Below are 20843 nucleotides of genomic sequence, written 5' to 3'. Positions count from 1 at the left end.
TAGCTGCTGTGTGACCTTGGGCCTGTTACTCAATGTCTGAGTGTCAGTTTCTGAGTCTGTAAAATGAGGATTATGAGAGTGCCTATGTCTAGGGTGGCTATATGAATGAACTGAGCTAAACGCTGAGACCGTTGCTAGTGAAGACATCCCAGCAAGACTTGATGTGAGTTTTAATAGGAGGGTGAGATCACAGTAAGACACTAATCCCTGGGAGGGCTCCCACCAACACCCTGTCTTTTTTTTTCCAGCAGTGTTTTATGGCTATACAGTTAAAGCAGGGGTTGAATTCCACAAATCAAAAACCAACCCTTATTAGAGAACCAACTCTCTAGCACACCCGGGGCCCCAGCTGCCCTGAGAAGAAAACTGGAGAAAGCAGAGTACCCTTTCTCCTTGGGCCAGCTCTCAAGCTGCTAGCTGAGCATCGGAACCAGACAGCCGCTTCCCACCTATGCCTGTACAGAGCCCAGAGTTGGGGATGTGACAGGTCAGTTTGCCACCCAGGAACCTTTGGTAGTAACAAGGAATTGGCTTCTGCAGTGGGAATCACCCCTTGGGGTGTGGGAAGGTGATGGAGTCTTGCGTCTTGTGTCTTCCCAGCTGCCCATGGTGCTCGCTGCGTTTCTCTCTGGGGATGGCAGGGATGCGAGTGGTGCTGCTGGTCCTGCTGTACATATCTCATTCGTCATCTGCCAGTGAGTGCAGCTCCCTTCCCAAGGCGTCCAGTGACAGGTGGAGCCTGGGCTGGGCTGGGGTGGAGGGCCATCCAGGAAAACCCAGTGGCCCCTAACGCCCAGACAGGGACTCACTTGGTAAGGAAGCCAATCCCCAGAACTTTGTCCTGGGCAGCAAGTGTGAGTTGTGGGAACTAGGCAATGCAGTGTCAGGGCATGGGTGTGGGACTGATTCTAAGACAGGAAAATCAGCGTTAGGACACAGAATGGCCTATGGGCAGAGGGGTCAGTGTGAGAACTGCCTCCCACACAGACTTGATGTGAGTCCCACAGCAGCAGATGTCTGTTGGGCAGCAGAAGTGGCTGCTATGCTCCCCCCTTCCTGACCTGTAGACTGCTCAGGACTAACTAACGAAGCTTAGGAAAAGGTAGGTGAAGAGAGGACAGAGGACTTAAGAGGGCTCTGTCCACCTTTGCTGCCATTGGTTAGATGGGTGATCTCTCTCTCTCTCTCTCTCTCTCTCTCTCTCTCTCTCTCTCTCTCTCTCTCTCTCTCTCTACACACACACACACACACACACACTCACACACACTGCACAGACTGCACACCTGCCTCTCCTCCCTTTCCCCTGCCAAGGAGACCAAGAGACCATCAGAAACAGACACAGCATGTTTCCCATCAAGCCATAGCTGAGAGCCAGAACAAACACTTGGTTTGTTTTCTCATCATGGCATTAGGGATGGAATCAGGCACAAGGCAGTGACTGCATAAGTATTCTGCCTCTCAGCTGCTTCCCCAGCATCCAAAAGCGTTTTGGAAAAGGGAATGCCATCACATACAGGGAGGTTCTTGGCTTGGGAAGGATTGGATAATCCCTGTGTTACAGATCATCAGTGTCTCCAGAGAAAAATCAGAGCATAGACAAGGAATGTCATGGTTGGTATTTCTGAAGTATCCTTAGTGTTGTTCCACCAAAGCCTGTGTAAGGGCCTATCTATGGATGGAAATTTGGTCCCAGGATACTCCATAATGAAGAGGTCCTCTGAGTTCTTTTTTGTTGCTATTTGTTTTATTTTGTTTTTTGAGACAAAGTCTCACTCTGTAGCATTGGCTAGCCTAGTGCTCAGTAGGTAGACCAGGCTGGCCTTGATCTACCTGTCTTTGCCTCCTGAGTGCTGGGATTAAAAGCATGTGCTTCCTTCCATACCTAGCCCTCTCTGAGTTTTTGACAACACTGTAGATGACAATGTACTGTATGTTTTGGAAATGTCTTTGCTGCCAACATCCTAGGTCACCACCAGAAGAAGCCCTTCTACTCTTCATGTTTTCCCTTCTGAATACTCATCCTTTGGGCCATATCTTTCTGTGGCCATCAGTCCTTCAAGTGTCACTGCCACCGACTCCCAAAGTCCATCCCTACAAGTTTAGTTCCCAAACCAGTGCCTGGCAGGGCTCTGTACAAGTGGCTGACTGGCTGAAAGGGCATTCACTGGGAGCCCAAGGCACAGGATCTGCTATGGGTGCCCGTTACACGGCATGGAGACCCAAGACCACCAACACAGAAGTAAGCATCGGGCATTTGCAGTTTGGCATGTGAGAGCAAGCACGGAGATTGTTTGTAGTTTTGGAAACAGTATTGTCAGTTTTGCTCCAAGGCTCAACGCTATCATTTACAGAGACAGAGTTTGCATTTTCCCATAATCTCCCCTGTGGTCTTGCAACAATCCCAAGTGGTGCATAGGTCCATGACTATACCCTTCAAAAGAGGAAACAGCACCAGAGAGAGCAGTGGCTTGCCCAAGATCTCACAGCATACTAAGAGACTAACTTGACTTTGAAGTCTGCTTCTGGACTCTTCCCAAATTCAAGTCAGGGTCTTCCCTGGGAAAGCTTTTTAGCAAATGCAGTGTCCAGAGATTTTTTTCATATGTGCCAGATGCTCTTGGGGTGGAGAATATCTATACCCTGTCTCCACAAGGAGCTGAGAAAGAGTCCTGTGGGCACTGGAACTCAGCAAGGTGTGTCAACCGCTGATGGAGGACAAGGGGCAATGGGAGGAATCAGCAGTTTGGGGGGAGCAACAGAGTTCTTGGAGTTGCTATCTTCTTATGAATGATCCCTGGAAAGCTGGGGCTCAGCTCACCAACCCAGCACTGTAAGAAAGCCCATTCCTGTCCTCACCTTGTGCTTCCTTCTCTGGCCTCCATGATCTTTTCCTGTTCTAACAGTCTCTATGCGTGTATGAATATAGAACTTTAAGAACAATACAGGTCCATCCAACCTCAGGCTGGCAGAAGAGGCATGGCATTTGAACAACATTGTACTTACTCTCCATGGAAACAAAATCCAGCTTTCCCAGGAGAATGCACAGTTGAACAGTCTGGAAGGCAGAGGATGAGCAGGATTGGGAAGGGGAACTGAGACAACCTCCACATGCCAGGGATTTTATCTCCTCTGTGACAGGAAGTCAGGGAATAGATAATGGTCAGAGTCATTTTACCAGATAACTTAATAAACACCAACTAAACACTAGGCACCATGCTAGCCCCTAGGGACACAGTGACAAGCAAAACAGACCGGTGGGAGGAGCCATACATGTCAGCAGCTTGCAGGGGATGCAGGGAAAGGCAGCATGAATCCGAGGCTAAGGGTGTGTCTGGAACACATTCGCTAAGTTTAGTGGTGGAGTTTGGACTCCTTGGCATTGGCTCCACATGTTTCCACCTGTTGGGATGGAGACAGGTGCTGTCGGCCCTAGAGCTAGGGTCCCTCATCCACTTTAGCAGTGCCCACCTCCAGGGTTAGGGGAGACTTGTCCTGAGTAGTGAATGTTGGCCATGCTCAAGACCCTTTCATTTTCTTAAGTTCTTGGGGGCCCCTAAACCATGTTTGCTCCAGAGGCTTTGTCCTAGCTTAAATTCTGCTGCTGTGGTGAAACTAAACGCCACACCTGAGAAGCTCAAGCGGCTGTCACCTCACCCACAGTTGAGAGCAGCGAGAAATGAGCACACATGCTGCCTGCTTGCTCGCTCAGCCAGCTTTCTTTGCTTTTGTTGTTCTCCTGATGTTTTGGACAGGGTCTCGCTGAGTGGCCAGAACTCTCTGTGTAGACCAGGCTGGCCCTAAACTCACAGAGATTCCCCCTACCTCTGCCTCCTGAGTGCTGAGATTAAAGGTGTAGGCCATCACCCCTGGGGCTTTTTCACTCTTACACAGTTACTGTGTACTACAGACAGTACACAGGTTCTGCTTCCTCTTCTATTATTCAATTAGCAATCAAGGCAGTCCTCAATAGACATGCTCTCAGCTCAGCCTTAACTAGATAACTCTTCATTAAGGCTCCTTCCCCAAGGTTGGAGAGATGACTCAGTGGCTAAGAGCACTGGCTGCTCTTCTAAAGAACTGGGGTTCAATTCCCAGCACCCACTTCCAAAGGAATCCAATACCCTCACACAGACATACATGCAGACGAAACAGTGTACATAAAGTAAAAGCAACTCATTAAAAAACAAAACAAAACTCTCTTCCCAAGTGATTTTAGGGTGCAGCAAGTTTATAATTAAAGCTAACCATCACAGGCCCTATCTTTTGCATCTACCATAGAAATTAAACCAGAAAAGGTTAAAGCACAAGAATATACAAATTCAGGCATACATTTGGCCATCAGAATGACGACATCACAAAGCTATAAAACTGCACCATACACTTGTGAGAGTTGGGGAAGCAAGCAACAGCTTTTCCGTGAAGAAAGGGTCTAGGCAAGATGCTTACAGGTCCCGTTGCCACCTGCTTTGGCATGAAAAATTGCCAGACAAGGCCTAGGAAGTGGTGCTGCGCCCGACAGCAGAGTGCCAGTAGTAGGGTCCAGCAAGACTTTTAAAGGGTTCAGAGATGCTAGCAAGCGTCTTTTAGTGGAAGATCCCCTGGGATGAACAAAGCATCAGGGTGGTAGAGTCAGAGCCCCAAGCAAAACAGAACCTGCAGAACGGGAGTCCCAAGAGCTTGGGGAATGGTGGTGCCCACAGGGGGCCCGCTCCTTGCCACATAGTCAGGCCTATGCTCCCTCTGCAGTTTGCGGCATCCAGAAAGCCAACATTGTGGACGACTCCGAGGAGAACCTCGTGGGCATCAACGAGTTCCCCTGGGTGGTGTCCCTACAGGACCCAGAGTACACCCACCTGGCATTCGGCTGCATCCTCAGCGAGTTCTGGATCCTCAGCATCGCCTCCGCTCTCCAGCACAGGCTAGTGCTCTCTAGGGGGAGGGCTGGGCGGGGTGCTCTGCAGGAACCCGGACTGGTGGGGCCAGCAGGGTAGACGCCAGGTGTACCCGCCTGAGCCATAGTCCTGAGGTCACCAGTGACTCATGGGACGTTACTATGGTGGCACCGGTGAAAAGCGAGATGCGGATTATTTAATTCTATCCACCAGGTGTCCTTCCGGGATAAGTTAAGAACGTCGACAGGACACCTTGGGCCCCACAAATGTCACTGCCACAGACAGAAGGGCACAGAGAAAAACGGAAGGAGGTCAGGATGCTTCCAGAATGCTTTTCTCTGGGTGCTCAGAACACTGACTTCTATCCTGCAACTACACTTGTTTGTGTTCCCCAGATTATAGACCATAAACTCAAATTCTCACAAATAAGAAAAAAAATATGTTAAAAAAAACGTTTGGCAAACATTCTAAAATATCTTCATAAACTGTGGAACACTTGTAGTCTAACGACCTTAACTTTTGAGAATTGGCAGCAAGGAGATAATTTCAACCTGTGGGGAAGAAATATTTCCTGCACAGAGTTGCTCACCGAATGGCTAATTACACAGAAAATTCCAGAAAGAAAGTAAACTTCCAAGGGGGGTTGTGGCACAGACCTGTGATCCGAACACTTGCAGGGTGGAGGCAGAAGGAAAGAGTTCAAGTTTCTTCATCCTTAGCTACATGCTGAGTCTGAAGCCAGCCTGGGCTACATAAGACACTCTGAAGCCAGCCTGGGCTACATAAGACACAAACAAAGCAAACCAAACAAATAAAACAACCAAAAAAAGGGGGGCATCCAGTCATCACAGATAAGCAAATCATAATATAATTTCCTGTGCACACTGTATGTAAGAGAATATAAACTGCATTATGTAGGTGGAGAGAGACAGAATAGCGTGTATCTGTTTTGTGATGTCATCACTCTGATGGCCCAATGTAGGCATGAATTTGTGTGTTCTTGTGCTCTAAACTTTTCTGGATTAATTTCTACTATGGTAGATGTGAAAGATAAAGCCTGTGATGGTTTTTCATGTGCATGTGTAATGCACACGTGCTGTGTGTGTGTGTGTGTGTGTGTGTGAGAGAGAGAGAGAGAGAGAGAGAGAGAGAGAGAGAGAGAGAGAGAGAGAGAGAGAGAGAGAGAGAGAGAGAGAGAGAGAGATTGGGGATCTTCCTCCATTGCTCTCCACTTTACTCAAGCAGGGTCTCTCACTCTCTCACTGTGGCCTGGGTTTTGCCCAGAGCTAGCTGTCTCTGCTTTCTGAGTGTTAGAATTGCAGGCAGGCCACTTCTATTTCTTGTGGGTGGTAGGGATCCAAACTCTGGCCCTCATGCCTGCATAGTGAGTGCTTTATCCACCGAGCCATCTCCCAAGTCTGAAAGAATAATCAGGTTAATTAGCCAAAGAAATTATAATGTAAATATGCAATAGAATATTCTGTGGCTGTTGAATTTTTAATACTTCCTTTATGTATTTTTAAATTTATTGTTCTTTTAGTGTATATAGAAAAGCATAGGCTTCATTTGGCATTTTCTTTTTATTTATTTTTAAATTTTTTTCCTAAAATACATTTTAACTATGTTTCTCCCCTCTTCAAAATCCTCTCCACCTCTCTACCGACTCAACTTTGTTCTTTCTTTCTTTCAAAAACAAAACTCAAAACAAACAAGCAAAAGATCAATAGGATAAAAGGATTCCAAACAAAACCATATGAAACCAAAAGTTCACAAAAATGTCACTGAGTTGGTTTTGTGTTGGCCAACTACTCCTGGGCATGGGGCCTTCTCTGGAAAGTGGTTGATAAACTGATTTTTCCCTTTGCCAGCAGGAATCAATTACAAATATCTTCTTGGTTAGGGCTCTGCCTGTGAGTCCAGAAGGAAATAGACTGGCTGACATTCGAACCTTGGACTTTGTGTGTACATGTCTCCTTCTCAGTGTGGGGATCCCCTAGGCTGGAACTTGTGAAAGTCTTGTGTTTTACCGCCACAGTCTCTGTGACTTCATATGCACTTCCGTCCTGTTGTATCTGGAAGACACTGGGGTCATCCATCCCCTCTAGCTCTTAAGATCTTTCTGCCTCCTCTTCCTCCTCCTCCTCTTTTCGTAGATCTCTGAGCCTTGAGAGGAGGGAGGGGTTTAATGAATTCGTCCATTTAGGACCGAGTGTTCCTAAGTCTCTTATTCTTTGCACATTGTCCAGTTGTGGATCTCTGTCTTAATTCCCACCTACTGCACGAAAAAGCTCTGATGTGTGTTGTTCAAGGCACTGATCTGTGAGTATGTCAGCAGGAGATGTTTTCTCGCTATGTTCCTTTATCATATTAGGTTTCTCCCTATGCCCATGGCCTGTCTTGTCTCAGGTTCCTGATGACTTTGTATCAGGTATGGCTTCTATCTCATGGAGTGGGCCTTACACTCACGCCCACTCCCCCCAATATTTGTGCCACTATTACACCAGCATATTTTGCAGGCATGCTGATATTGATGGTTACCCTTTTCCTCCGGTGGTGTGCAGACCTTCAGTACCATGAACACTAGTCAGTAAGAGTGAAGCTTCTAGCTAGGCACCCGATCAACTTCTCTGTGTTCAATGACATAATTGATGTCTTCAGTAACAGGGTTTTACCCTCAAGTTGTGGAGAGTGACCAACAGCCTTGGCAATAGTCTGTGATGTCAGGGGGATTCCATGGGACCCATTTGGCCAGTGACTCAATAAGATGTAACCCATTCCTGATGCTGGAGGTTTACTTGGTACCACAGATGTCTACTTCATGATGGTGTTTTCAAGCATGTGTATCATTGTATTTTGCCCAATCTGCTCTCATTACCCTCTGTTGTTCATGGTCCACCCTTGACCCTCACACTGGTCAGTGTCTGTGTGTGTGTGTGTGTGTGTACAGAGCCTTGACTTTTATTATTTAAAAAAGCTCCATACTTATTTCACTTTCTGACTCTGTGCTTGTGCCTTCAACACTTTCACAACAATTTTCTGCTGCTCAGGAAGGGAGCATGCCTGATCTTCCATGAACATACTCAGTACACATGGAACCACCCTAGGCCCTGCTTCTCTGCCTTTGACAATTTCACATGGACTTTAGCTCCAACAGCACAAACCCTGCAAAGTCTGTCTTGGTGTAGATTTTGGTGCTTTCCTAACCTTCTTGATATAAAAGTAAACAACCCTATGGCCAGGGGTTCAAGACAGCTTAGTTTTGTGAGAGACTTATAGGAAAACTGCAATGGTGTGTCAAATATATGCCATTCCAAGTATGTCTCAGCACTGTCTCCAGAGGAACCAGAATTTATATTTTAAGTGGAAATTCATGTATACAGTTGAATAGCCACAAAGAAGCAAAGATATGTAGTATATCTTTCTATATTTATTGTTATGTCTATTAACACAAAATTCTCTCTCCCCTAGTCAACTTAGATTTCCATAACAAAATATCATAAACTGGGTAGTTTAGCCCAGAAAGTCCAAGGTTAGAATGTCAGTAGGTTTGTTTCCTGATGGACTTACAGGCAGAAGTCTTCTAGGTGTGTCTTCACATGGCTATTTTCCTCTGTGTAAGAATAAGACAGTAGTCAGACTGGAAGATTCTTGACATCAACTCCAATCTCTCTCTCTCTCTCTCTCTCTCTCTCTCTCTCTCTCTCTCTCTCTCTCTCACACACACACACACACACACACACACATACACACACACACACACACACACACACACACACACACACACACACCCCACATACACACATGAAAAGAAAAAATGTTAAGGGGATGGAGACTTTGGTACTATTAGATTAGACCTTAGGTGCCTCTATCTCCAGATGTAAAAATAAAGGATAATGATTCGTTCCATAACATCTTTCTGTAGAACCCCCGCCCTCCCAATTCATGTCCTATTTATGGCTCACACTTCTTCTCCATGGAAGACTTTCTAGGCATCACTTTGCCCCTCCCACTGCCACACTGGCTTACATCTGTGTAGAAGATTCAGGATGGCTACAATGCTTATCTACCCAGGAGACGCCTGGCTTAACCCTGCGATCCCAGCTCCTGCCTTTACTGTCATTTCATTTCCATGAGTTTCATGGGTTAGACAATAAAGTGTTTGCTCTAAACAGAATGAGTTCATCTTCGCTGGACTGGACATCCAGCTATGCCAGATCCTCCCCTCTGCCACTCTCTCCCCTCTGGTGTGGGTGACAGCAGCCTTTCCCCGAGCATCTTAGCTCCAGTTGGGTTTCATCAGTGCAAGCACTGACAACAGACTGCAGGGGATAGTAAGATGAGGGTCTGTATTCTCCTTGGCTGGAACTGGAAAGATGGCTGCTCTTCCAGAGGCCCTGAGATCAATTCCCAGCCACCACGTGGTGGCTCACGACCATCGATAATGAGTGATTTGGTGCCCCCTTCTGGTGTGCAGACATACATGCAAGCAAAACACTGTATACATAAATAAATCTAAAAAAAGAAAAAAGGAAGGAAGGAAACTTGGCTGACTTCTGTCTTGTTGGTCACTGTTCTTGGCCTACTTTCTAAGTCTTTCATTGTTTTCCATTCTCCTCAGGCTGCTTCTAACTTGACCTTCACCTCAGTGTTAGAAGATGACAGATGGCTTTCTTTCTTCCTTCCTTCTTTCTTTCTTTTTTTATTTTTTATTTTTCAAGACAGGGTTTCTCTGTAGCTTTGGAGCCTGTCCTGGAACTCACTCTGTAGACCAGGCTAGCCTTGAACTCACAGAGATCCACTTGCTTTTGCCTCCCCAGTGCTGGGATTAAAGGCATGTGCCGCCACCACCACCTGGCTTCTTTCTTTAAAAAAATATTTTTATTTTATGTGCACTGGTGTTTGCTTGCATGTATGTCTATGTGAGAGTGTCAGATCTTGGAGTTACAGACAGTTGTGAGGTGCCCTGTGAGTGCTGGGAATCAAACCTGGGTCCTCTGGAAGAGCAATCAGTGCTCTTAACTGCTGAGCCATCTCTCCAGCCCCTGGCTTGCTTTGATTCTTATCTATCTTTCCTGCTGAGAACCTTCTCACCCAGCTGCTCCAGAGCTCAGTGGCAGCAGGTGTCTTTTTCTGGTTTTTCCAGCCCTTGCTCAGATGTTGAGTTCTGAGTCCTCTTTATGGTTTCATGGTGTATGTGCTTGTTTTTACATTCTTACACTTTCTTGTATGAGTCCCAAGGGGAGAAGTAGAGAATACTCCACTTAACCCCACCACTGTTAAGCCACATCCTCCCTAAATGCACTCACAGATGCTGCATTAAGATGTTAAGGGGCCGGGCCTTGGTGGCACCTACCTTTGCTCCCAGCACTCTGGAGGCAGAGGCAGGTGGGGCTTTGTGAGTTTGAGACCAGCCAGGCCTACAAAGTGAGTTCCAGGACAGCGAGGACTGTTACACAGAGCAACCCTGTCTTGAAAAACAAAAACAAAGCAAGATGGTAGGTTCTGAGATGATAAGTGAGAGTCATGATTACATATTTTGTATTATCTTCACTTAAAAAAAACCTAGTCATATAGAAAAATTTTACCCAATAACATATGAACAGATGATCTTTTCGTGGTAAGATAAATAGTATCAGGAAAGAAGAATCCCTCAAGTGGCCTTGGGCTCCTAAGGGAGAGAACAAACCTAGAAATTCAGGAGATCCCTGGAGACTCATTTCAAAGGTATGAGTAAAAACTAACCCAGGGGGCTGGAGAGATGATGCAGCGGTTAGAGCACTTCTTGCTTTTCCAGGGACCCTAAGTTTAGTTGCCAGCACCAACATCAAGTAGCTCACAACCATTATTAACTCCAACTTCAAGGAACCCAGAATGTTCTTGGCAGACACGTGCGCGCGCGCGCGCGCGCGCACACACACACACACACACACACACACACACACAAAACAAAGACAAAATACCCAGGAACTGGGTTGGATGAACATGCCAAGTTGAAAATAAAAACCATAAAAAATGAGAAATGAGGGAAGTGTGTGAGGTTCCTTAGCTGCTTGCCTTCTCAACATCCCTCTGCTGTCTTCCCTCTAGGAAGAAGGTCATTGCTGTTGTCGGTATAGCGAACATGGATCCCAGAAAGGTTGATCACACAGAGTACCCAGTCAATACCATCATCCTCCATGATAGCTTTAATAACAACTCCATGAGCAACAACATAGCCCTCGTGAGGACAGAATCTGCCATACGTTTCGACGACATGGTCCAGGCCATCTGCTTCCTGGGCAAAAAGCTACATAAACCACCAACCTTGAAGAATTGCTGGGTGGCAGGATGGAATCCCACGTCTGCAGTTAATGCATTCCTTCTCCTAGAGGAGGCTGTGTGTGTGCTGGGGGTGACTCAGAGCAACTTCCCTAGGGCCTGTCCTAATCATTCAGGATGCTTGAGGTTTTAGAGTTGATTCCTAGCGTTTACCTTCCCGGGCTTTCCTTATACTATTTTCCACGGGTCCTTTTCTCTTTTTAACTCTATACCCAAGAAGTGTAGAGGCCACATACTGCCTCACCAAGTGCTGGGAGGAATAAGGGGACTTGCCCACACCACCCATTTTCCGTCATTCTTGAAAAAGAATGAAACAAGGAAATGCATTAAGTGTAAAGGAAGGGTGAATTGTTCTCTCCCTGTTTACAGATTGTGTGAGCCACCACTGCCATAAAATTTACAGTTTTAAATTCAAAGCAAAGACAGTTTTCAGTAAAAGCTCAGACACCAGTTCTGATTTCTGTGTGTAAAACGGATGTGTAGGAACATTTTCTGTTTATTCCTGTTTGGATATGTGAGTTGCTGCTGGTTTGACCAAGACTGCCTTCCTGTTAGTAATTCTTGGGCTCTCTGTTGCATGGTCCAGACAGGAAATCACATGACAATGAGTATCCTGAGGAGAATCTCCGTGAAAGACATTGACCTGTGTCCTTTACGTAGACACCCGAAAACAGAGTGTGCCAGTCACACAAATAAGAATTTCAACAATGTTTGCCTGGTAAGAACTTGATACGGTAGAAGTCAAATCTTGAAAGTAGTCATTGACTGCACCAAGGGGTCCTGGGAGCTCTCCCTTACTGAACAGGGAACGAAGGGCAGGGTCAGTGCCTTGGGATTCATTACTCCAGTAGGAATAACACTTGGCAGAAACCTAGTGTGATCATTGAATACAGACAGTCTGGCTAGCCTGCCCCCCATGTGTCCTACCCCGTCCTGAGCCACGTGGACTCTCTCAGTACCTACGTTCTCGCCCCCACTCTTGTTCAGTGTGTACTTTATCCACTGAGCACCCTGGGCCACTAGCCCTTCGCTTTTGAACTGAATTCTGCTCTTGAGACCTCTGTTGGTGACTTTGGTATTTGGAATGTTCTCCTCTCTTGGAAATGGGACCTGGTGTCTGAGTCCTGAACACCACACTTCTCAGACATAGAAGGAACTTCCAGTTTCAGAATCTGACTAATGCCCCCCCCCCCCCCCGGCCCAGCAGAGCTGCTCTTTACCTTTCCCCCTAACTTTTAGAGTTTTTATAACACTCAGAAGTTTGGTGGGATGTCAAGAGGGAGGACCACTCAGTGAAAGAGGGCCCTGTGTGGTAGCTGCCCCTATCCCCAGGAGGTTAGACAGAGCTGTCTCAAGGGCCCTGGGCCGGTGGCCTCTGTTCCCTTTACATCAGAGACCAGGAATCATGGCTCCACCAGGTGGGAAGATGGGGACAATCAAAAGGAAAAAAAAACCTAGCTAATTCTGTGCCTGGGGTTAGCAGCAAAACCATACGATAGCCAGGGTCATCTGTGACCACTACTGTGTGTCAGAGTCATCAAGATGTGTGTCCTTTATCCCATCCATTTTCTTCTCAAGCACAATTGTGATCCACTTGGGGGTGGGACCAGCGAAAGGAGGGAGACCACACCAGTCTTCAGCAGGGAGCTCCATGCCCCAAGCAGCCTTAGTGTGTTATGGACACCGGTCATTCAGCAATCCCAAGTGACCAGCCAGAACTCTGGAATAACATTTCAACCCTCTGCCAATTGGCAGAGTGGCTTTGGCCCTCTCAGAGGCCACCCAGGCATGACAGTGTCTTTACAGCTCTGTCCTGCTTCCAGTGGCTCTGTCTACCATTCACTGTCACCTCTGCTCTGGCCACGCCTCCTGAGCAAGGGGAAGTGCATTGGGACTGCAAACGGGAAGGGGCTGGTAAGGCCAACCTTGGCCTCTCTATTCATCCTTGGGTTTGTTCAAACTGTTTGATGTTATCAGTTGCCACCCTGCTCACTGCTCTCTCAGTCCAAACAGCAAGAGCAGCACATCATTGGCAGCTTGCCTGGCTTTTCCAGTCAAGGCGGCCACACAGTCAAGGAGGGTAAATGGTCCTTCCCCTGTCTCGAACCCAGAAGGATCAGGAGGTGAAAGTGGAGGTTTGGCACTTGCAGAAGAGGGGACCTGGGGTGGTATAAACGAAACCTAGTAGTTATCTTGAGACCATCCCCATTCCCTCAACTTTGTATGGAAAACTTACAGCCTTGAGAAGCCCCCATGATGATCATAGCTAACACTTGCCTGAGTGCATGCTGCGTGCCCAGCACAGGTGTTGCACATGTCACAGGCACCAGTGAATCTCTCCACATTGCATTAGAACCAGACCACCTGCCCCGGTCACAAATCCAGTTCTGTATGCTAAGCCTCTGCCTTCTGGCCTTGCACGAGTTAAGGTGTGTGCGGCAGAACACCTGAGCTCCATAGGACTGCTAACTCAGGAAAGGGGAAGGCTCCAACATGGCAAGGCTGGTGAGCAGAAGGAGTAAGCAGCAGCTGGGGCATGAGTTAGGAAGCTGTGGCCCAGGACAGGCCCAGTTCCTGGGCAACTCTGGCCTTCCTTCCCCTCCACGCAGCTCTCCCTTGGGAAGAAAGAAAAAGAGGAGGAGGCTTCACAGGTTTGATGATTCTGACCTGAATTACTGATATTTGAAGATTGGGCAGCCAAACTAGAGGGAAGATTCAGAGTACCAGCAAAAGCCGAGACAGAGGGAGATGAGCCAGGAAGCTACAGGCCATCAGGGAGCCAAGGCCACAAATAACTTGCATAATACAAAGAGAAATTAGGCTGGGGAATAGCTCAGCAGACAGGTGCTTGCCTTGAATGCAGCCCTGACTTCAGGGATTTGATCTCCAGCTCTGCATTAGAAAACAGCTGTGCTAGCTTACCTGTATTCCGGCATGAGGAGGTGGAGTCACGGGACTCAGAGTTTAAGGTCATCCGTAGCAACATAGTGTGTAGGTTATGCGAAATCCAGACTAAAACTAACAAGCAGGAAAGAGGGAGAGGGAGAGGGAGAGGGAGAGGGAGAGAGAGAGGGAGAGAGGAGAGTGGTGTCCTCATGTTGTAGTTGGTGGCGGCTGTCTAGATTTGAAATGGTAGCCCATAATTTGCCCATTTCCGGAGAGAATCAATGTAAAACCTTCTAAAACAGACACTGGCACAAGAGTGTATGAAAAAGGAAAGCTTTTCTCAAACTTAAGGCCCGCTGTCCTTTATTGCAGGGGGAATCAGGAAGCCCTATGATGTGCCAAGTGAAGAAACTGAATATTTGGGTCCTCAGAGGAATCCTGGCCCATGGAGGCAACTCGTGTCCTGGCCTGTTTCTGTATGCCAAGGTGGAAGACTACAGTGACTGGATCATGGCCAAGACGAAGAGGGCTGGCCCTTCCCTGTCCGCGATCAACCCCTGGGAGACGTTGGTCTCTGAGTTCCACTTTGATGAATCAAATGTTGCCCTGACAAAGAACATGTATTCTGTACATGGCCATGCTGAACGGCCTCGATCCTACTCCCAAGGACAAAAAGTGTCCACTCTGTATGACCAGTCAACAGATGATGGGCAGAACTTCAGGGTAAACGGTCTTCAGGAAGCAGGCTGGCCTTCGAAGGTGGCTGTTCAACCTATGTACTATGACTACTACGGTGGGGAGGCGGGGGAAGGCGGGGCTGTGGCTGGCCAGAACAGGCTGCATTGGCCCCAAGAAATGATCTTGATGTCCCTCGTGCTTGTTTTCTTGGGCAGCGGTGTCTAGCTAGCAGCTAACCTATCCCACAGACAAGAAGCTCAGAGTGCAAGATGCTAGGCATCTACCGTACTGTTCTGGTGTCTGCTCTTGATAGGTGCCACCTGGGCGGCCACGGGCAGGCCCACAGCAGCACCGGGCTGGCTCTCCCTCCTCTGTCCCACTCCCATATGTGGGAAGGTCACTTTCATTTATGCTTGTGAACTAAATGTGGGCTAACAAGTGTCAAACCATTAGAGTGCCCTGTGGTTCTTTCAGTGTTAATGTGTCAGGGGCCAGGCTGGGAAGATATTCCCATGGGTAGATGTGGCCCTGCTGGTGACCATCTAGATGTGGCCTGGTGGGGGGGTGCACTAGCTGGGCACAGGAAACAGTGAGAGAACCCCACTACTGGAAAACACTACAGTACTTTAATGGACCATTTCTCAGTCTACAAGCTATGGGCTGCTCCTGGCTACTTCCCGGGGGGCCGGACTGTCTGTAGCTGCTCATCTGATGTTTTCATCTTATTCCAGGCCTTTCGGTACCCTTTTAAAGACATCTACAAAACAAAAAGGGGGGAAAGGGAAGAAGGTTACTTGGGAAAAACAGCATGTGCCTGTGCTGTAGGCCACTGCCATCTATAAACTGCTGACTATGCAGATGTCCCCTTGAGGGGCCAGGGTCCTGTGGTGCACCCCACTGGCAGACATCATCATAGTGCAATGGATACCCAAAGGACCTTTCTAGGGCTGGGATGTAGCTCTGTTGGTAGAGTGCATGACACAACTCTGGGTCTAATCTACAGCTCCCTATATACATTGGGGTGGCGGTAAACTTAGGAGGTAGGGGAAGGGGATCAGAAGTTCGAGGCTATCCTCAGCTACATATTAAGCTTAAATAAACTGAAGAATAGACTGGGCTATATGGGACCCTGTCTCAAAAGCAAAAACAAAACCTAGCAACAACAAAATCCCAAAAGATTGTTTTAAAGAGTATGTTCTTGTCCAAAGAATTGAGATGATACGTGTCCCTGTTGGATTCTCTGCTCAGTTCCAGGTATGACATATGCCAAGTTAGGGCCCTCATGTCCTCCCTGTCACCAAGTGATTCTAGAGTAGAAAGATCCCAGTTTCACGTGGTTTTTAAGTTACATTAATGACACCCTAAGTGTGAAGGTCACCATGAGATCTAGGTGCATATCACCTGTTTCAAGTCTACAGGCTTAGATATAAACATAGAGGCCCATAGCAACTATGTAAATGCATGGACTTGGCTTCTGAGAGCCATTAAAATCCATTATTTCCTCCTCCTCCTCCTCCCTCATCCCCCCTCCATCTCTCCTTCTCCCTCCCTCCCTCCCTCCCTCCCTCTCTCTCTCTGTCTCTCTCTCTCTCTCCCTCTCCATTTCTCTCCCTCTCTCCATTTCTCTCACTCTTTCTCCCTCTCTATCTCTCTCTGAAACAGGGCCTTACTATGTAGTTTCCAGTAGCTTGGAACTCACTATAGAGACTGCCTGCCTCTGCCTCCAAGTACTGGGACTAAATGCTTCTCATTTTCTTAAACACTGTCTTCTCTATGTAAGAAGCAGCAGTTACTAAATGTCCACGGTATGGAGGGATTCACAAGATTGTAGCATTCATTGTAGAAACAAGCAACTAAACACTTATGTAACAAGAATCTCTCCCTGTCCCTAAAGAACACTGTCCTTAACCATTAAAAGTCAGAGTTTATGGTAGTGGTTCACGTCTTTAATCCCAGCATTCAGGAGGCAAAGGCAGACAGATCTCTCTGAGTTCAAGGCCAGCCTGGTCTACAGAGTTGAGTTTCAGCACAGCTTGGGCTTCACAGAGAAACCCTGTCTCAAAACAAAAACAAAACAACAACAAAAACTGGGAGCTTAGAAAAAAATTCCACTGTATTTGTTCATTTTGGATGAACAGTTGAAACAACTGCAGAGATTTCTCATAGACATAACACGTTCAACATCCCTATCAGGTCAGCCCGGTAAACAAATCCTGAAGAGGCATGCTGATGGCTTGAGATACTTGGCGCTCCCACACTGTCAAAGCTAAATCAGAGACTCACCCTGCCTGGAGACAAGAGCTCACCTCTGCGATCTCCACCTTCCTCTCCCACATCTTGATGGTCTTCTCCAGGTCCCCATTCAAGATCTTCTCCTTGACGTACATCATCACCTGGGGAGCCCGGAACTCTGCCAGCTGCTTCCGTAACCTGGTGTTCAAGGTTTGGGCTTTGGCCCTGTCCTGTTGGGAAAGACCCATCAGTTCATGAAAGTCTTGGAGCTCCTGCTCCATCCCCACATCTCAATACCATTCCCAAACTGAGGATGACAGTCACAAAGAGCAGGGCCCTCTCAAGATGTTGGGTTTTTCTAGCAACTGTGATGTTTTTATCCAGTTCAGAAATACTAGAGACTAGACTTTTTGTGCCTTCTTTCTCTTCTCTATTTTCTTTCTCTCCTTCACTAGGGACTATGCCTTCTCTTGTTTAGTTTCTTAAGGTGCTTTTGTGTGTGAGAGTATATATTTATATATACTTTAATTTCATCACTGAGGATGGCCTTTGGATTGCTTATGTGTCTGGCACTGGTACCTGCTTAGAAGTGCAGACCTGGGCAACCCCAGATCCATCTTGTCAGTCTGAATTCTAACAAGCTCTCCAGGTGGATGGGTTTCCAGTTCCCAATTTCACAAGCACTATTTTGATTAACTGTGATGCAAACTAAAAAGAATTACTGTTAACATGTTTTAAGAAGGTGGTAATCTGCTGGGCGTTGGTGGCGCATGCCTTTAATCCCAGCACTTGGGAGGCAGAGGCAGGCGGATCTAAGTGAGTTCAAGGCCAACCTGGTCTACAGAGTGAGATGCAGGACAGCCTCCAAAACAATGCAGAGGAGAAATCCTGTCTTGGAAAAAAGAAGAAGAAGAAAGAAGAAAAGAAGAAGAAGACAGAAGAAGAAGAGGAAGAAGAGGGAGAAGAGGAAGAAGAAGAAGAAGGAAGAAGAAGAAGAAGAAGAAGAAGAAGAAGAAGAAGAAGAAGAAGAAGAAGAAGAAGAAGAAGAAGAAGAAGAGAAGAAGGTGGCATACGCCTTTAATTCCAACAGAGGCAGAGGCAAGAGGATCTCTCTGAGTTCAAGATCAGCCTGGTCTAAAAATTGAATTCCAGGACAGCCAGGGCTGTTACACAGAGAATCCCTGTCTAGACCTCCTCAATAATCCCCCAACACCCCCAGGTTACACAGTAAGACCCTGTCTTGAAAGAGAAAGAGGAGGAAGATTATGAAGCATTGAAATGTGTTATAACTGTGAGGTGAGGGCCATGCTGTGAAGACCAAGGACTACATCAGAACGTTCCACTTGTACATCAGGAATGTCACTACACAGAAGATGGCCCACTGTTCTCGTTTCTATGTCCACGGCAGGAATTTTGCTGAAAGTTCCGGTCGGCTGCCTAAAGTACTGACTGTATTTGGGAGATAGTATGAAGGGCTCCCTAAGGACTTTGTAGAAAACAATGGAGATCTTTGGGATAGCCACTTTAGAGGAATTGCTTATAGTTTCTACCACTGTGATAAGCACCATGACCAAAACTAACAAGAAGAAAGGGCTTATTTCATTTCACAGCTTTTAATCTGCCACCTAGGAAAGTCAGGGCAGGAACTCAAGGCAGGAACTTAAGCAGAAACCGCTTACTGTGTTGTTTCTAAGGGTTTGCTCAGTCTGTTTGCTTGCTTCCTTGTTCTTTCTTCCTTCCTTTAGTCTTTTTTATATTTTATTTTTATATGTATATGTGTATGGATTTTTGGATATGAGTACAGTACCCTCAGAGGTATTGAATCTCTTGCAGCTGAAGTTACAGGTAGTTATAAGTGACTAGATGTGGATGCTGGGAACCAAACTCAGGTCTTCTCCAAGAGTAGTGCTTTCTCTTCACTCCTGAGCCATCTTTCCAGCTTCCTGGCCTGTTTTCTTACAGTACCCAGGCCCACCAGCCCAGGGTCGGCACTGCCCACAGTGGTTGGGCCCTTCTGCATCAAGAATACCTCAAGAAAATGCACCACTGCCTATTAGCACCTATTGGCCAAGATGGTGGGGACATTTTCTTAATTGAGGTCTCCTCTTCCAAAAGGACTTCAGCTTTGAATCAAGTTGATATAAAACTAGCCAGGTTCAATAATACAAGTGGCAACAAAAGCCGGGCATTGGTGGTGCACGCCTTTAATCCCAGCACTCAGGAGGCAGAGGCAGGCAGATCTCTGTGAGTTCCAGGCCAGCTTGGTCTACAGAGTGAGTTCCAGAACAGCCTCCAAAACAATACAGAGAAACCCTGTCTCGAAAAAAAAATATAAGTGGCAACAAACGAAACAGTTGACCAGCCAAATGTTTAACAGAACCTTACAAAGAAGAGCCTCCTTGTGGCTAGAGCAAGACAGAAGGATTGACAATACCTTGCTGGAAGGAGTCTCACCTGGCCATGACAAGGCTGTGCCTACTGATAGCACAGCAATAGCAGACATAGAATCTACTGAGCTGGTCCAGCCAAATCACTAAGCAATGACATCATGACAGGAGTTGCTATATTACTTAAAATGTGCAGTTTTCTGAAAATTATGAGATGGGCAAAGAAACAGGAAAATTTGACCCACACAGAAGAAAAAAAAGGGAGGGACAAGAAAACCAGGCAAAATGAACTGTCTCTGGAGGAGTCCGGACAGGAATAAATGCACAGTTTCAAAGCAGTTATTCAATTATCCAAAGTAAAGCATATTTAAAGACTTATTGGAGAGCTGGGTGTGGTGATGCAGCCCTTTTAGTCCCAGCACTCAAAAGGCTAAAGCAGGAGGATCAAGAGTTTGAAACCACCCTGGGCTACATAGCAAGGTTCTGTCTAAAAAAAATCTTTTCAAAACAATTTATGTGTTATATATATATATGTGTGTGTGTGTGTGTGTGTGTGTGTGTGTGAGTGTGTGTGTGTGAGAGAGAGATTTGTCTACATGTACACTAGAAGGGGACATCTGATCCCATCGTAGACAGTTGTGAGCCATCTTGTGAGTGCTAGGAATTGAACTCAGGGCCTCTGGAAGAGCAACCACTAACCTAAACCATTAAGTCATCACTCCAGCCCCTCAAAAAAAATCCTAAAAAAATATTTAAATCAGCAAAAGATAACATTTCATCAAATAGAGAATATTAATGAAAAGCTGACACCATCACCATTATTTTTTTTTGAGTCAGGGTCTCACTGTGTAGCTCTGGCTATCCTGGAACTCACTACATTAATCAGGCTAGCCTCAACCCGAGTTGAGATCCACTGCCTCCTGAGTGCTAGGATTGAAGGCCTGAGTCACTATACCTGGCACATCATCATGGGGAGTCCGGGCTAGATGATGGCTCAGTGGTTAAGAGCACTATACTGACCTCCCTGAAGACATAACTTGGCTGCTAGCATCTCCATCAGGCAGCTTACAGCTACCTCTAGCTCCATCCCCAAGGAGATCTGCACTCACTGCTCGTGCCCACAGGTAGGCATGCACACACACATACTAAAAAATAAATCTTTAGGAAGTGGGGCACCTGGAGTCCTTTGCAATGCAATAGTGGAAAGGAAACCTTCAATTATTTGGAGAACCAATAATAGACAAGAACCAAGCACTGAACTTGAAGATGGATTGGTAAATGTTATGCAATATGAAGACAAAGTGAACACAGAAAAACTAACAGTTTCAGAGAAATGTGGTATATATAGTGATAATAACAAAAGGGGAAAGGGAAGAGGAACAGAAAAACTCAAGTTTCCATGGATAAGAATCTCCCAAGTCTTATTTAAAAACATTAAACACCTGAATAA

At 46.6% G+C, this 20843-nt stretch overlaps 2 protein-coding genes across 2 annotated transcripts in view; one reads left to right on the top strand and one right to left on the bottom strand.

Moving 5' to 3' along the window:
• The first annotated feature begins 606 nt into the window (after positions 1–606).
• Prss54 (serine protease 54) lies at positions 607–15223 on the top strand. The gene is given in 6 exon segments (XM_005078641.4): positions 607–642; positions 644–695; positions 4747–4918; positions 10980–11238; positions 11797–11928; positions 14469–15223. Coding segments are annotated over 6 exon segments (1182 nt in total). The 3' UTR covers positions 15000–15223.
• Positions 15224–15378: 155 nt separating this feature from the next.
• The window catches only part of Ccdc113 (coiled-coil domain containing 113), a 28433-nt gene continuing 22968 nt past the window's right edge, over positions 15379–20843 (bottom strand). Inside the window, exons 8-9 of the mRNA XM_005078639.4 lie at positions 17081–17236; positions 15379–15531 (exon numbers count right to left, since the gene is read on the bottom strand). Of these exons, the coding sequence (XP_005078696.1) occupies positions 15445–15531; positions 17081–17236 (243 nt within the window). The 3' untranslated portion in view covers positions 15379–15444. The remainder of the gene's footprint in view (positions 15532–17080; positions 17237–20843) is intronic.

Source organism: Mesocricetus auratus, unplaced genomic scaffold (genome assembly GCF_017639785.1).
Source record: "Mesocricetus auratus isolate SY011 unplaced genomic scaffold, BCM_Maur_2.0 Super-Scaffold_100714, whole genome shotgun sequence".
Taxonomy (NCBI): domain Eukaryota; kingdom Metazoa; phylum Chordata; class Mammalia; order Rodentia; family Cricetidae; genus Mesocricetus; species Mesocricetus auratus.
The sequence above is the reverse complement of the archived record's forward strand: the minus strand, read 5'-3'. Positions and strand labels throughout refer to the sequence as shown.